This window comes from Hyperoodon ampullatus (assembly GCF_949752795.1).
Source record: "Hyperoodon ampullatus genome assembly, chromosome: 10".
Taxonomy (NCBI): Eukaryota; Metazoa; Chordata; class Mammalia; order Artiodactyla; family Ziphiidae; genus Hyperoodon; species Hyperoodon ampullatus.
The window spans coordinates 38392611-38409114 of NC_136923.1; the positions used below are offsets into that span (position 1 = coordinate 38392611).

General features: G+C 42.2%; 1 protein-coding gene across 1 annotated transcript in view; it reads right to left on the reverse strand.

Annotated features, from left to right (window-relative positions):
- Positions 1 to 7081, reverse strand: part of DOCK3 (dedicator of cytokinesis 3) — a gene marked incomplete at both ends in the record, with an annotated part of 415489 nt that extends 408408 nt beyond the window's left edge. Inside the window, one exon of the mRNA XM_079712090.1 lies at positions 7045 to 7081. Within this exon, the coding sequence (XP_079568216.1) occupies positions 7045 to 7081 (37 nt within the window). The remainder of the gene's footprint in view (positions 1 to 7044) is intronic.
- Between the last annotated feature and the right edge of the window lie 9423 nt (positions 7082 to 16504).

Genomic DNA, 16504 nt, shown 5'->3' on the forward strand with positions numbered 1-16504 from the left:
TCATTTTATCATCTCCTTTGTTTTTGAGGCCAAAAAAGCAGAACACAGATTTTTGACTGTGTGAGGTGTTGGCGCTCCAACCCCTGCATTGTTCAAGGGTCAACTGTAAATATGGCAAAATCCCCACTTTTTAAGAGTTTATAGCCTAAATCAGAGTTAACCATGGGTCAAAAAAATCAATTGCGCTGCCACCAATTTTTTTTTGTGTGTGTGGTACAAGGGCCTCTCACCGCTGTGGCCTCTCCCGTTGTGGAGCACAGGCTCCGGACACACAGGCTCAGCGGCCATGGCTCACGGGCCCAGCCGCTCCGCGGCATGCGGGATCTTCCCAGACCGGGGCACAAACCCGTGTCCCCTGCATCGGCAGGCGGACTCCCAACCACTGCACCACCAGGGAAGCCCGCCACCAATATTTTTTGATGAAACAGAAATGAATAGAAACATCAGAGTACACTCTACAAAATACTATACCATGAAACTTTCGTTTAACTTTTTCATGTGTGTGTATAGTATAAACATACACACATAAGAGATAATAATTTTAATTGTATTTCTTATTGTAGATCATAGTCAAAAGTTGGAAGGACATTAATCTAATGGAAGAGGACAGAATAAATATACCACTGTAAGATGTAAAGTATCATAGAATAAAATCTATCTGTTTGGAGAAAGAAAGGGGTATGGTCAAGGTAGAAAAAGATTTACAAAGATAGTTAATACATGATAGAAGCCTTAACAGATAGGAAAGAATCTGAGAGATGAAGATGGGGTGGGGGGAGGCACCCCACATAGAAAGAATATGAACAGAGACATGATGCAGCAAATACCAAGAAGTTTTTAATAGATGGCAAACAGTCCTGGCACACGGCAGCACTGGTATAATTAAGTCCAGACAGAAGGACTTGGGGAAAGTTCAGTTTGGCTAAAGTGTAAAATACAAGCAAGTCAGCAGATGAGGCTGAAAAAGCAAATTTGAGCCATAACATGCAAGTGCTGGGCACACAGTAAACACTTAATGAATGTTAGCTATTCCACTGGTCTTACTTAGCTCTGGAGCCTTAAACCATATTATCTCTAAGATCCCTTACAATACTAAAATTTTATGAATTACTGAAAGGCTATGATGAAAGTTATTTATATGTAAACACAGAACACAAACTTATAAGAAATTACAAGGAGTCTATTCAGCAAGGAAGAATGTTCTCATCACAGCTGTCTAACAATAAAATGGGCTGTCTCAAAAAGTGGTGAGGGCACTGTCACTAGATGTATTTGAAGAAAGGTCAAAATATGATACTAAGTCTGTAATATAAAGTTCTTCATTTATCATACATTAATTCTTCCATCAATTTTGTTCTCATTCATCAATCAACAAGAGCTCATGAATGAGTTCTAGAGAGAGAGGGAGAAACAGATGGAAGCAGGAGGTTGAGATTTTATTCCATTGTAGATAAGTAGAAAAACAGGAAGTTTCTGAATGACATTTCCCAACATAGTGATTATCCTTACTAGAGTATCCTAATGTGTGATATAGCAAGTCAACTGCAGTTACTTGGGCCACAGTTAAAATAATTTGGCAACGTACTTATGAAAAAAATTTTTAAGTTCCCAGAACCTTTATGTGGAAAAAAATCTTGCTTTTCTATACAAAATCTATCAAGAGGGTGTATACAAGAGTCTTTAGAGCATAATCATAATAAACAGGTTTGTTCATTATGGTAAAAGTACAACATTGGAATAAAGCCCTAATATAGCATATCCAATAATGCTTACACATTGGGAATAAATTCAGATCATTCTTATCTTCAAGAATAAAGACACAAGAATTCAAAAAAAAATCATAATACAAACTATTAAAAATTGAAATTCAGCACCAATGTAAAAGTATGGTATGAATATAAAGCACTTCCAACCTCAATGACCATTCTTTTGAGACATCATGCTTCAGAACGTGTCTAAAAATGATAGAAAATGGTGTCACATTTACAATTAAGCTTTATGTTTCTAAAGCATATTCTCTCATAACACTGCATGATAAAATTAACCATAACATTTGAATAGTCTATAGAATATTGTTGCATATTGACTTTCCTGTTAAAATATTGATCATTTCCTGCTGATTATTTCCTGCTTGCTTTACAGAATGGCAGATCAAAACAAAGCCATCTCGGTCTAAGAAGGCACTCAATAAATGTTTGCTGAAATCAACTTCTTTCTTCCCTACTAACAATGTCTTTAAAAGAGGGCAATAGTACCCAACATACTCCTCAAGGCTGTTAAAAACCTGCCTTATGAATTGTCATGCCTTGAATCTGTACTCATCAGCAATGCAAATCATATATTCAGAAGCAGAACGATAAATACTATGTAGTCTTATAAAAATGCTTAATATAGAAATAAAATTCCTTAAATATAACTATCCAATTTAAATTTGAAGTCTGTTTAAAAGGCCTTATTTTTTTGAGCCAGAGACATACACTGCTGACAAATTCTTTTCAGAGGCAACATGGTGTAATGAAAGCAGCTGTGGATTAGAATAGAATCCCCAAGTTCTAGGTTGAAATCTCAAATTGGCACTTAGTTGGCTTAAGTATCTTAGATCAGTCACTTAATTTCTTTCAGTTAAAGTTTCTTTGTCATCTGTTTAAAAAAAAAAAAAGGAGCTTTACGGTGTAAAGCTCAAGCAGAATCACGATGTGGAAGTTCCCTGTAAACACTAAACCCCTGATCATAAAACATCAAGCACATCCTCACTTTTCAGGGCAAAATAAAGTCCTGGGTTTATGATGTCTTCTCTACCCCTAGTGGATGCCTTTACCTCTGAGCAATAAAGATACAGGGCCTTTTCCAAGGCTTCAAAGGCTGGGATTTCCTTACAGAGCAAGTAACTAAAGAGTCCACTGCCCTCGCACTATTTCACTGAGTTGTAGCCCATATACCAACAGATTTAGTGAAATTTTGTGAACTCTGGTTCTTTCAGATGTGGTTTCATGGACCTATTCCCTTCCCACCTTCATATGCCTCTGCACCACAGGATCATTAGAAGTTAAATTTCTTTTAAGGATTCAGGGCTTTTTTTAAGTGTTGCTTTTTGTTTGTTTGTTTGTTTTTCCTATCTGGGGAAAATCAAGCAGAAGGAAATCAGGTAAAAGTAAGGCAGAAAATATGCATTGTTTTTAAATTAGAAAAAAAATAAATATGACATTACAAAACTAAAATAGAAGGTAATCTGGTTGGTAATGAGGAAATTTTTTCATGGTCTGCTAAGTGGGGATTAGAAAAGAATAAGCAATAAATGCTCTGAATTATTACAAAATTTACCTCAGGACAGCAGAATAAACAAGATGACATTATGAAGCAGCTTTCACTGCTAAGATGCCAAACTAACACACATGTACTCAAATCTCTGCGGCTATTCTACTCTAGGAATTTAATTTACAAACTCGTTTCATTTGTTGGTGGTGTTTACTGCTGCTGCTGTTAGAGGATGGGAAAAGTATTTTCTTGGTCTTCAGTTTCTATATTTGGTAGTTTGGGTGCAGTCAATATGGGAAAAGACAGGTGTTTCACAAAAATGGTTGGATTTTTCTCACCTAATTCACTCTAGAATAGGAAGCTTCTTGAAAAGGTAAAATAAAGAATGGTTAAGATGCAGGACTTTCCAAGCATTTATGGCAACAGAAAGAAAAGCAGAGAATCTCTAAGAGGAAGAGACATAAGGAGTCAGAACACAGGCTAAAAGGGTTCAGTAAAGAACAGCTCCTTGTGATACTAGAGATGGACAGTAAGAGAGTCAAGTATATGGCAAAAATATTGCCCATTGCCAGGAAGAAAATTAAGGGGAATATTTAATTGTTAAAGGACAAAAAAGGATTAACAACCTCTGAGATCCAATTTCATCATCTGTGTAATGAAGATAACATTAAGACTGCTCTGGGGATCTACACGGTATAACGTAAGTGAGAATCCCCAACACACTGACTGGTCCATCATTGATCTTCAAAAAAGGGTAGTTTCCTCCCCTTCCTCTAAACTCAGTCACAGAATATTACAATGGAAAGGGAAGCTCAGATATTGCCTAGTCCTAAGCAAATAAATCAAATAATTTGAAAGTGTTATAACTTGTACAGAATTTCTATATCATAAATTTTAAAGGCATTAAGATATTACTACATGATCTCAAAAACCTTACCAATGTCAAATAAGATGAACAGCTGCACTGGGAGAAACTCCCTTGCACTGCTGCAGCAGAGGACTCCTTCCCTCACCCACATCCAAGCAATTTATACAAATTGGTGGGAAAAAGATATATTTTCCCTCCTTGCTGTAAGGATTATGGGTTAGCAAGCAGAGATAGAAATCTGTGCTCCATGCTGCGCATAAAAATCAAAGTTGAAATCTGAAACATTTTCTCATAGGAATAATGATGTTTAGATTTTCTTTTTTTTATTTATTTTTATTTATTTATTTATTTTATCTTTGGCTGTGTTGGGTCTTCGTTGCTGCGTGTGGGCTTTTCTCTAGTTGCAGCGAGTGGGGGCTATTCTTCGTTGCAGTGCACAGGCTTCTCATTGCGGTGGCTTCTCTTGTTGTGGAACACAGGCTCTAGGCGTGCAGGCTTCAGTAGTTGTGGTACGCGGGCTCAGCAGTTGTGGTTCACGGGCTCTAGAGCGCAGGCTCAGTAGTTGTGGTGCACAGGCTTAGTTGCTCTGTGGCATGTGGGATCTTCCCAGACTAGGGCTCGAACCCGTGTCCCCTGCATTGGCAGGCGGATTCTTAACCACTGCACCACCAGAGAAGTCCAATGTTTAGATTTTCAACCTAACAATTAAACAATGCAGCTAACATACCATTTTTAATTGACTATTTTTCTCACTGTAAGTACAAAATTTAGGCTCTTTATAGACTGAACTGGCTTTTATGAAAAGGCCTAGGAGTGTAGCCCTGAAATGCTTATGGAAAAAACATATTGAGTGTGAACAAACTACACAAGAACTTTTAGACCATAGCTGAGGAAGGGATAGTAGAAGAAAGCTGTTAGAGAAGATGATAGAGACTTTCTGTGTTTGGCAGAAAGGGCAAATAAATTACACTAAATCACAGCTGCTAATGTCTTCAGAATAACTGTCTCTCTCATTTAACAAGCATTTAAGTCCTACCCTGTGCCCAATGCTGTACCCCTCCACAGGAAAAAATTTTTCTAAAGCTAAACCCACAGTCCAAGGAATGCAAAAATTTCCTTCCATCTTCCTGAGTAAATCACACACCAAATCCTAGTGCTTTGAGATTCACATATGCCTATATTGATTACCCTGCATTGCCTCCAGCTCAGAACCAACACACCTGAGGAAATGCCTAGTGTTATTACTCTAAGTACTGTACTAAGGGGAAAAGGAGAAATTAACATTTATTAAGCATTTGGTATGCTCTCATTTGATTTTCACAACCCTGTAGGTAAATATTATCCCCAATTTACACATTAAGAAAATGATGTTAAATAACTTGCCCACAACACCAGTAAAAAGAAGCCAGGACTCAGAAATCTGCCAATTCCACTACTCACAGGTTCCGACCCAGCAGGAAAGAGTATCACTTAGGTGCCACTGGACAGTTGACCACTTTCACATCAGTTATTTGTTATTCTAGTTAAGCAGGTCTGAGAGCAAGTTACAGAAAAGATAAACCATCAACTCTTCACATCACAAAATGTATTTAGTATTTAGGGAATGCTCTAAGAGAAAGGATAAAATGTTCCCAGAGGTGAATCCCGGCTCTTCACATCATTTCCCAATCCCATTTCAACAGAGACTCTAGCACTAGGGCTCCTTTTGTCACTTCCATCCTAGTTTATATCATTATGCCCTTAGAGCACAGCTAATTTAAAACTTCAGAAAGTTACCTTTCAAAACAAGATTTTCTACCAGCACAGATCTCTCTGCAGGTCCTTAAATTTAAATACATTCAGTTTCCACATAATTTGCCTGATGGTATTCCTAAACGTTTGTTACCACTGACAGTTTAAAAGTTATTTTGTAGGGAACTGTGAACTAAACCTTGATTGAGCTGCAGTAAACATGGGAAACAAAAGTCTGTGTTTAGACAGATCTCCCCATCTAAAATTTTCCATTAAAACTTAGGCAGAAAAAAAACCTGTACACTCATTTTTCTATCTGTTTCTAACTGAATGACAGATGACACAATAATGCAGTGTGGCTGAACTCCTCTCTCATGTTATCGCCACAAAACACTAACACTATAAAAGTAAAACTAATATTCAATCCCTTAAATTATTGAATATGCCTTTTAAAGAAGTTGAGTATTATAAGAATTATTTAGCTTCTGGAGTTTAACACTTGTAACAGATAAAAAGAGGATTCTAAGAGGAATAATGGTCTCATCTAAAAACAGGTTCGTTTGTTTCTTAACAAAACCGTGACTGTAATATACACTAAACATTGGGACATGTGCAAAAACACTTCCTATTTTAAGTAATAATTATTTATAATATTGAAGGCAAAACAAACTAAAACGGATCAAACATTTCCAGTCAAATGTCTGCAAAATTCTGAACTGGAAAAATGATGTCAACGTATTTTATCCCTTTTTTTTCCCTAAGGCTCCACTCCAAAAATAAACAGTCATCGGGCTCATCAACTCAGGTGCAGAAACTCACTAAAATTGAGGTTTAAGAAAGGAGAAAACAGGTTTCCAGAATTTGGCTTCTTCGGTGAAACTGCCCTATGCCCCACACCAAAAACCTCGGGGAGCCTCTGGGGCCCTGCCCACCCCTCCCTCCGGCCGCACCTGCCGAGGCCGCGCTGCCAGCGCCCCCTGCCGCCCTCCCCGCGCCCAGGGACCCGCTCCCACCCCCGCGCCTCGCGCCCGCGCCGCCCCCACCCCGCGCACACCCCGCGCCGAGGCCGCGCAGCCTGCGGGCAGCGGCAGGAGGCGCGCGGGCGCGAATCGAGGCGGGGCCGGCACGAGGCCGAGAGCAAGGGCGCGTCCCCCAAACCCCCGCCGCGGCCAGGCCAGAGCCTCACCTACCTACGCCGTATTTCTCTTCCTCCGTGGGGGTCCACATGGCCGGGCCGGGCGCGACCCCGCGGGCGCGGCGGCGGCCGGGCGACAGCGCGGCGGGGACGGCCGCGGGCCCGGCTGTGGCGCACCGCTAGGCGAGGCGGGGGCGGTCAGGCGGCGCAGGGCAATGGGCGGCGCATCCCTCACAGGCCGTCCGGGATGCCACCGCCGCCACGCCCGGACCGCCAGGTTCCGCGGACGCCCCAGCAAGGGTTTGCCACCTGTCAGTCCCTGCCGTTCTCACGCCACCGCTCGTTCCTCACAGCTCCGCTGCTCGGCTCCCGGCGCCGCCGCGATTCGGCTCGCCTCAGAGGGCTCGCAGGACGCCCGCGCATGCGCCGCTTCCCGGCGCGCGGGGGCTCGCGCTGCCCGGGCTCGCGCCGCCCGAGCCCGCGCGCGAGCCCACGTGTCGCCGCCGCCGCGCGGCAGCGGAGGGAAATCCGCGAGAGGCGATTGATGGCTCCGCCGGGGTCAGGACTGGCTCTTAGGCCCAAGGCCCCGGGCGGCAGCAAGCGCTGGAGGATGCGGGGCTGGGCAGGTGGGAGTCCTTCAGACCCCCTGGGCTTCGGCGTTCAGTGCTTCCTGCCAGGCACGCCGAGATCCCCGCGAGATCCGCCGGTCGGAGACGGGAGAGCAGGGAAAGGAGGGAAGGATACCGTTTTAAGACCATCCAGGTGTCACCCACGGCGCTGTCACGACCCCATCCCTGGAAAGGTCCCAGGAGCCACCCTGCGCAGCGCCCGGGCCCGCAGGGTGGGGTCGCCGCAGGAGAACCAAGTGGGGCATACTCGTGCCCCTCGCTCTTAGGTCTCTGGGACTCCTCCTAGGCCGAAGCCGCTAGGGCCTCCTTGGTTCTTGTTTCGCTGAGTTGGCCTGCGTAGTAAATGTTTGGGGCCAAAACAATCACTGCAGGCTTCCTAGTAAGGAAGCAGTTGCTCATTGGGTTGGGGGAAGGGGGAGTAGGGGGCGGGAGGGAGGTGTTGTTCCTGCCCTGGGCACCGCCTCTGCTGCTCCTAGGTCTCTGCCGTACAGGCCATCCAGAGTTTCCGGTTCGGTCCCGAAACTTTTCTCCTTCTCTCCTCCTTAAGAATCCATTCACTCTTAGGCCTGCAAATATCACCTTGTGACGCTAGGTCAACCGCTCAAAGACCAGGAAAGTCCTGGCAGTTGCAGGACTTCTCCTTTCCACCTACATCTGGATTGCATGGTGTTCCTAGCCCTAATCCCAGCATATCCGTACAATTCTGTCACCAGCACTACCAAGTCAAAATCCTGCTGTCATCCCTCACTATCAGTCTTGGGCAATCCCACTCTACAAAGCCCAGCTTAAGGCCTCACCTCCAGAAAACCTTCCCTGATCCTGCAGCTGGCAGACTGGATCCTTCTTTTGCCTGGGATTCAAGCTGTGTGCCTTTGTGCCTTACTTTTCCTATAAGACTGTCAGCTCCAAAAGGCAAAATCCAGGCTAAAGTCACCTTTCTGGTCCATCAGGACTCAGCCCAGCACCTGACACACACTGTTGAATAGGAAGCAAGACTAATACAAGAATATCTTGGTAATCAACAGACCTTGTTGATTCTTCATTCACAATATTCTTTATGATTGGTAACTCCTCCCAGGCCTAATTGTGTTCACCTGGATTATTGCCACAGACTCCTGACCTATAGACTCCTCCTCCCACCAGTGAAGGCTGCCCACTCCTGCCCCTGGAAAACGTTCCCTAAATGACTGAGTTTCTCAATAGCTAGATATATATTTTTTTTGATCCAAGAACATAATAAAAGACATATCATTATTTATATAGCTGACTTTTCCAGGAAGATAGACCCCTGCCCAATGGCCACCATGGAATGTTTATCGCGGAATGAAGCCACATTCCCACAAAGTTTTCTCCAGGGAGCTATCCAGCAAGAGATGCCAAGTTATACAGACCTTCTGAACAACCGTTTTTTTTAAAAAAAAGGAAATTGATTTTCTTTTTTAACATCTTTATTGGAGTATAACTGCTTTACAATGGTGAGTTTCTGCTTTATAACAAAGTGAATCAGTTAACATACACATATGTTCCCATACCCCTTCCCTCTTGCGTCTCCTTCCCTCCCACCCCCTCATCCCACCCCTCTAGGTGGTCACAAAGCACCGAGCTGATCTCCCTGTGCTATGTGGCTGCTTCCCACTACCTATCTATTTTACGTTTGGTAGTGTATATATGTCCATGCCACTCTCTCACTTTGTCACAGCTTACGCTTCCCCCTCCCCATATCCTCAAGTCCATTTGCTAGTAGGTCTGTGTCTTTATTCCCTTTTTGCCCCCAGGTTCTTCATGACCTTTTTTTTTTTTTAGATTCTATATATATGTGTTAGCATATGGTATTTGTTTTTCTCTTTCTGACTTACTTCACTCTGTATGACAGACTCTAGGTCCATCCATCTCACTACACATAACTCAATTTCGTTTCTTCTTATGGCTGAGTAATATTCCATCATATATATGTGCCACATCTTCTTTATCCATTCATCTGTTGATGGACACTTAGGTTGCTTCCATGTCCTGGCTATTGTAAATAGAGCTGCAATGAACATTGTGGTACATGACTTTTTTTTTTTTTTTGGTACGCGGGCCTCTCACCGCTGTGGCCTCTCCCGCCGCGGAACACAGGCCCCAGATGCACAAGCCCAGCGGCCACGGCCCACGGGCCCAGCCACTCTGCAGCACGTGGGATCTGCCCGGACCAGAGCACGAACCCGCACCCCCTGCATTGGCGGGCAGACTCTCAACCACCGCACCACCAGGGAAGCCCCTACATGACTCCTTTTGAATTATGGTTTTCTCAGGGTATATGCCCAGTAGTGGGATTGCTGGGTCATATGGTAGTTCTATTTTTAGTTTTTTAAGGAACCTCCATACTGTTCTCCGTAGTGGCTGTATCAATTTACATTCCCACCAACAGTGCAGAGTTTCCCTTTTCTCCACACCCTCTCCAGCATTTATTGTTTGTAGATTTTTTGATGATGGCCATTCTGACAGGTGTGCGATGATATCTCACTGTAGTTTTGATCTGCATTTCTCTAATGATTAATGATGTTGACCATTCTTTCATGTGTTTGTTTGCAATTGTATATCTTCTTTGGGAAAATGTCTATTTAGGTCTTCTGCCCATTTTTGGATTGGGTTGTTTGTTTTTTTGATATTGAGCTGCTTGTAAATTTTGGAGATTAATCCTTTGTCAGTTGCTTCATTTGCAAATATTTTCTCCCATTCTGAGGGTTGTCTTTTGGTCTTGTTTATGGTTTTCTTTGCTGTTCAAAAGCTTTTAAGTTTCATTAGGTCCCACTTGTTTATTTTTGTTTTTATTTCCATTTCTCTAGGAGGTGGGTCAAAAAGGATCTTGCTGTGATTTATATCATAGAGTGTTCTGCCTATGTTTTCCTCTAAGAGTTTTATAGTGTCTGGTCTTACATTTAGGTCTTTAATCCATTTTATTTTTGTGTACGGTGTTAGGGAGTGTTCTAATTTCATACTTTTACATGTACCTGTCCAGTTTTCCCAGCACCACTTATTGAAGAGGCTGTCTTTTCTCCACTGTATATTCTTGCCTCCTTTATCAAAGATAAGGTGACCATATGTGCGTGAGTTTACCTCTGGGCTTTCTATCCTGTTCCATTGATCTATATTTCTGTTTTTGTGCCAGTACCATACTGTCTTGATTACTGTAGCTTTGTAGTATAGTCTGAAGTCAGGGAGTCTGATTTCTCCAGCTCCGTTTTTCTTTCTCAAGATTGCTTTGGCTATTCTGGGTCTTTTGTGTTTACATACAAATTGTGAAATTTTTTGTTCTAGTTCTGTGAAAACTGCCAGTGGTAGTTTGATAGGGATTGCATTGAATCTGTAGATTGCTTTGGGTAGTAGAATCATTTTCACAATGTTGATTCTTCCAATCCAAGAACATGGTGCATCTCTCCATCTGTTTGTATCATCTTTAATTTCTTTCATCAGTGTCTTATAGTTTTCTGCATACAGGTCTTTTGTCCCCTTAGGTAGGTTTATTCCTAGATATTTTATTTTTTTTGTTGCAGTGGTAAATGGGAGTGTTTTCTTAATTTCACTTTCAGATTTTTCATCATTAGTGTATAAGAATGCCAGAGATTTCTGTGCATTAATTTTGTATCCTGCTACTTTACCAAATTCATTGATTAGCTCTAGTAGTTTCCTAGTAGCATCTTTAGGATTCTCTATGTATAGTATCATGTCATCTGCAAACAGTGACAGTTTTAATTCTTCTTTTCGGATTTGGATTCCTTTTATTTATTTTTCTTCTCTGACTGCTGTGGCTAAAACTTCCAAAACTATGTTGAATAATAGTGGTGAGAGTGGGCAACGTTGTCTTGTTCCTGATCTTAGTGGAAATGGTTTCAGTTTTTCACCATTGAGGACGATGTTGGCTGTGGGTTTGTCATATATGGCCTTTATTATATTGAGGAAAGTTCCCTCTATGCCTACTTTCTGGAGGGTTTTTATCATAAATGGGTGTTGAATTTTGTTGAAAGCTTTCTCTGCATCTATTGAGATGATCATATGGTTTTTCTCCTTCAATTTGTTAATATGGTGTATTACATTGATTGATTTGCATATATTTAAGAATCCTTGCAATCCTGGGATAAACCCCACTTGATCATGGTGTATGATCCTTTTAATGTGCTGTTGTATTCTGTTTGCTAGTATTTTGTTGAGGATTTTTGCATCTATGTTCATCAGTGGTATTGGCCTGTAATTTTCTTTCTTTGTGACACCTTTGTCTGTTTTTGGTATCAGGGTGATGGTGGCCTCGTAGAATGAGTTTGGGAGTGTTCCTCCCTCTGCTATATTTTGGAAGAGTTTGAGAAGGATAGGTGTTAGCTCTTCTCTAAATGTTTGATAGAATTTGCCTGTGAAGCCATCTGGTCCTGGGCTTTTTTTTGTTTGAAGATTTTTAATCACAGTTTCAATTTGAGTGCTTGTGATTGGTCTCTTCGTATTCTCTATTTCTTCCTGGTTCAGTCTCGGAAGGTTGTGCATTTCTAAGAATTTGTCCATTTCTCCCAGGTTGTCCATTTTATTGGCATAGAGTTGCTTGTAGTAATCTCTCATGATCCTTTGTATTTCTGCAGTGTCAGTTGTTACTTTTTTTTCATTTCTAATTCTGTTGATTTGAGTCTTCTCCCTTTTTTTCTTCATGAGTCTGGCTAATGGTTTATCAATTTTGTTTATCTTCTCAAAGAACCAGCTTTCAGTTTTATTGATCTTTGCTATTGTTTCCTTCATTTCTTTTTCATTTATTTCTGATATTATCTTTGTGATTTCTTTCCTTCTGCTAACCTTGGAGTTTTTTTGTTCTTCTTTCTCTAATTGCTTTAGGTTTAAGGTTAGGTTGTTTATTTGAGATGTTTCTTGTTTCTTGAGGTAGGACTGTATTGCTATAAACTTCCCTCTTAGAACTGCCTTTACTGCATCCCATAGGTTTTGGGTCATCGTGTTTTCATTGTCATTTGTTTCTAGGTACTTTTTGATTTCCTCTTTGATTTCTTCAGTGATCTCTTGGTTATTAAGTAGTGTATTGTTTAGCCTCCATGTGTTTGTATTTTTTACAGATTTTTTTCCTGTAACTGATATCTAGCCTCATAGTATTGTGGTCAGAAAAGATACTTGATATGATTTCAATTTTCTTAAATTTACCAAGGCTTGATTTGTGACCCAAGATATGATCTATCCTGGAGAATGTTCCATGAGCACGTGAGCAGAATGTGTATTCTGTTGTTTTTGGATGGAATGTCCTATAAATATCAATTAAGTCCATCTTGTTTAATGTATCATTTAAAGCTTCTGTTTCCTTATTTATTTTCATTTTGGATGATCTGCCCATTGGTGAAAGTGGGGTGTTAAAGTCCCCTACTATGATTGTTTTACTGTTGATTTCCCCTTTTATGGCTGTTAGTATTTGCCTTATGTATTGAATTGCTCCTATGTTGGGTGCATAAATATTTACAATTTTTGTATCTTCTTCTTGGATCGATCCCTTGATCATTATGTAGTGTCCTTCTTTGTCTCTTGTAATAGTCTTTATTTTAAAGTCTGTTTTGTCTGATATGAGAATTGCTACTCCAGATTTCTTTTGATTTCCATTTGCATGGAATATCTTTTTCCATCCCCTCACTTTCAGTCTGTACGTGTCCCTAGGTCTGAAGTGGGTCTCTTGTACACAGCATATATATGGGTCTTGTTTTTGTATCCATTCAGCCAATCTATGTCTTTTGGTGGGAGCATTTAATCCATTTACATTTAAGGTAGTTGTTTTCCTTCTCTTGTGTTTCCTGTCTAGAGAAGTTCCTTTAGCATTTGTTGTAAAGCTGGTTTGGTGGTGCTGAACTCTCTCAGCTTTTGCTTGTCTGTAAAGGTTTTAATTTCTCCATCAAATCTGAATGAGATCCTTGCTGGGCAGAGTAATCTTGGTTGTAGGTTTTTCTCCTTCATCACTTTAAATATGTCCTGCCACTCCCTTCTGGCTTGCAGAGTTTCTGCTGAAAGATCAGCTGTTAACATTATGGGGATTCCCTTGCGTGTTACTTGTTGTTTTTCCCTTGCTGCTTTTAATATTTTTTCTTTGTATTTAATTTTTGATAGTTTGATTAAGATGTGTCTTGGCGTGTTTCTCCTTAGATTTATCCTGTATGGGACTCTCTGTGCTTCCTGGACTTGATTAACTATTTCCTTTCCCATATTAGTGAAGTTTTCAACTATAATCTCTTCAAATATTTTCTCAATCCCTTTCTTTTCTCTTCTTCTTCTGGGACCCCTATAATTCGAATGTTGGTGCATTTAATGCTGTCCCAGAAGTCTCTGAGACTGTCCTCAATTCTTTTCATTCTTTTTTCTTTATTCTGCACTGCAGTAGTTATTTCCACTATTTTATCTTCCAGGTCACTTATCCGTTCTTCTGTGAACAGCCTTTTAAAAGCTCTTATTTTGTCTTCTAGTTCCACTCCATTGACTGATGTATGTGATGACAATCTCAGAGCCTAAGAACTAGTTTTCCCAAAGTTTACTCTCTTATTCCTTGTGTGAATCCATCTTAGATGATGGCTTCCCCATACAAAGACTATCCCAATCCATGACCACACACTTCAGCTTAGGGGTGGGTGGACTTTAATCCCAACCGGCAAAGGGAGAAGAAAGGGTGCCAAGGTGAGAAGGAGAGAGCATGATAAGTCCCAGGCTCCTACAGTCTTGCTGTTTGCACTAAATTTAGAAAATTGTCTTGAGTTGAAGCAAAAGGGCAAAGCACACGTTGTGGAAAACTGGCCTTCAGAAGGCCTATGCACCTGCTCTCCTATACCCACAGCATCTGCTCTGAGCCCTTCCTCAGGCTCTCAGTCCACTCGACTAAGAAGGCTCTCAATCTACCCTCACCCCAAACACACCCCTCCCAGCATGTGAACTGACTTCCAGCTTGCCTCTGAAAATCAGGACCCTCAGTGCCCTGCCCTCCCTTCCTTTCCACCCACTCTTCCATATGTTCTCACCACCACCCCTGTGGCACTCAGGATCCCCAGGAACCCCCTGCACCATTGTTGCTCCCTGCCCCCCATTTTTACCCTGTTCTGCTCCACAGGATCTTTCTGTGGTCCCAGGTACACCTGCCCCGTTGGTACTCTCATCCCCCATTCCCTCTCTCTCCCTCCTTTCTCTATCTGACTCCAAAGGAGAATTATCCACTCCAGACCCCTTTCTTTTTTTTTTTTTTTTCTTTTATTTGGGCTGCATTAGGTCTCAGTTGCAGCACACGGGATCTTTGTTGAGGCATGTGGGATCTTTCATTGTGGCACATGGGCTTCTCTAGTTGCGGCACACTGGCTTCTCTCTAGGTGTGGCGTGCGGGCTCTAGAGCACGCAGGCTCAGTAGTTGCGGCACACAGGCTTAGTTGCCCCAGGCATGTGGAATCTTAGTTCCCTGACCAGGGATCGAACCCACATCCCCTGCATTGGAAGGTGAATTCTTAACCACTGGACCACCAGGGAAGTCCCCAGACCCCTTCATTTCAACACAATTTATTTGGCTCTCAGTCCCCTAAGGTCTGGTTTCTGACCCTATCATTTCCTGGAAACTGCTCTCCCAGAGTCCCCAGGGCCATCCCAGCATATGCTATTCCCTGACTCTTGCTAGGCCTTTGCATACAGTATCCCTCTCCCCTCTTGAAACTCATGGATCCTCCTCACCATCCAAGGGCTGCTTTCCCCCAGGAAAGCTTCCCCAACTGCCTCTGGCTGAAGGGGATTTTGCTCTCCCATAAGGGCTTTTCCTATAGCACTTACTTATCCCATCCTCCTCCAAGAGATCAAATATGTCCACCTTGCACATTGACAAACATTTGTTTCCTTCTTCAGTGGTAAAGATCGCTCTTCGTTTATTTTTACCCCACACAGAGACTAACATAGTGCCTGCCACCTAACAGGAATTCAGCATATACTCTTGGGTGAATGATCTGCCTGTATGCTTTCTGAGACCATAATGAAATTGGATGGAAAAGAGAACTGAGAAATTTACTTCAAGGAGTCACAAATCTCCAAATTCAGAAACTTGAGTTAATCAGGGTAAATTTCTTTGATATAGGCACATTGGCTTTAATTTAAAATTCATTGAGGGCTTCCCTGGTGGCGCAGTGGTTGAGAGTCTGCCTGCCGATGCAGGGGACACGGGTTCGTGGCCCGGTCCGGGAAGATCCCACATGCCGCAGAGCAGCTGGGCCCGTGAGCCTTGGCCGCTGAGCCTGCGCGTCCGGAGCCTGTGCTCCGCAGCGGGAGAGGCCACAACAGTGAGAGGCCCGCGTACCGCAAAAAAAAAAAAAAAATTCATTGAGACATGTTGCTGAGTAGCTATATAAAAGATAAACATGGTGGAGCAATTTATCTAAGAAATAGAGAAGTCTGCAAAAGTTTGACTTAACATGTCACTATTGCTTTTAGGTTGAACTTATTACCTCAGATAATAAATTGCATTGTAGTAAACGAGTGAAGGAATCAAGTTTTCAGCAGGATATTGTTTAAGACTGGTGGCCATCAAAATTAGCCCATAACCAAACAGATCTTGTAGTAACATACAAGAAATGTGGACAACATCATCTTTTTCTCCTAAATGGAAGTTAATCAACCATTTTTTAACATAAGCAAACTCCATAATGATGACTCCCCTATCACCTTTGGCAGTTGAGACTGGCCCTCTACAAAGCTCAATGAGCTACACTTCATATCTTCCCTCTTCGTTTTCTGCTGCCTGGAGAATCAGACAGCAGCATTTATGGAGTCAGCCAGTCTGATGACTCAGCTCATAAAACAATGTGTGGCCACAAAGATGATGTTTATCCAGGATGAGGGCTCTCGTGACTGAAGTCAGCA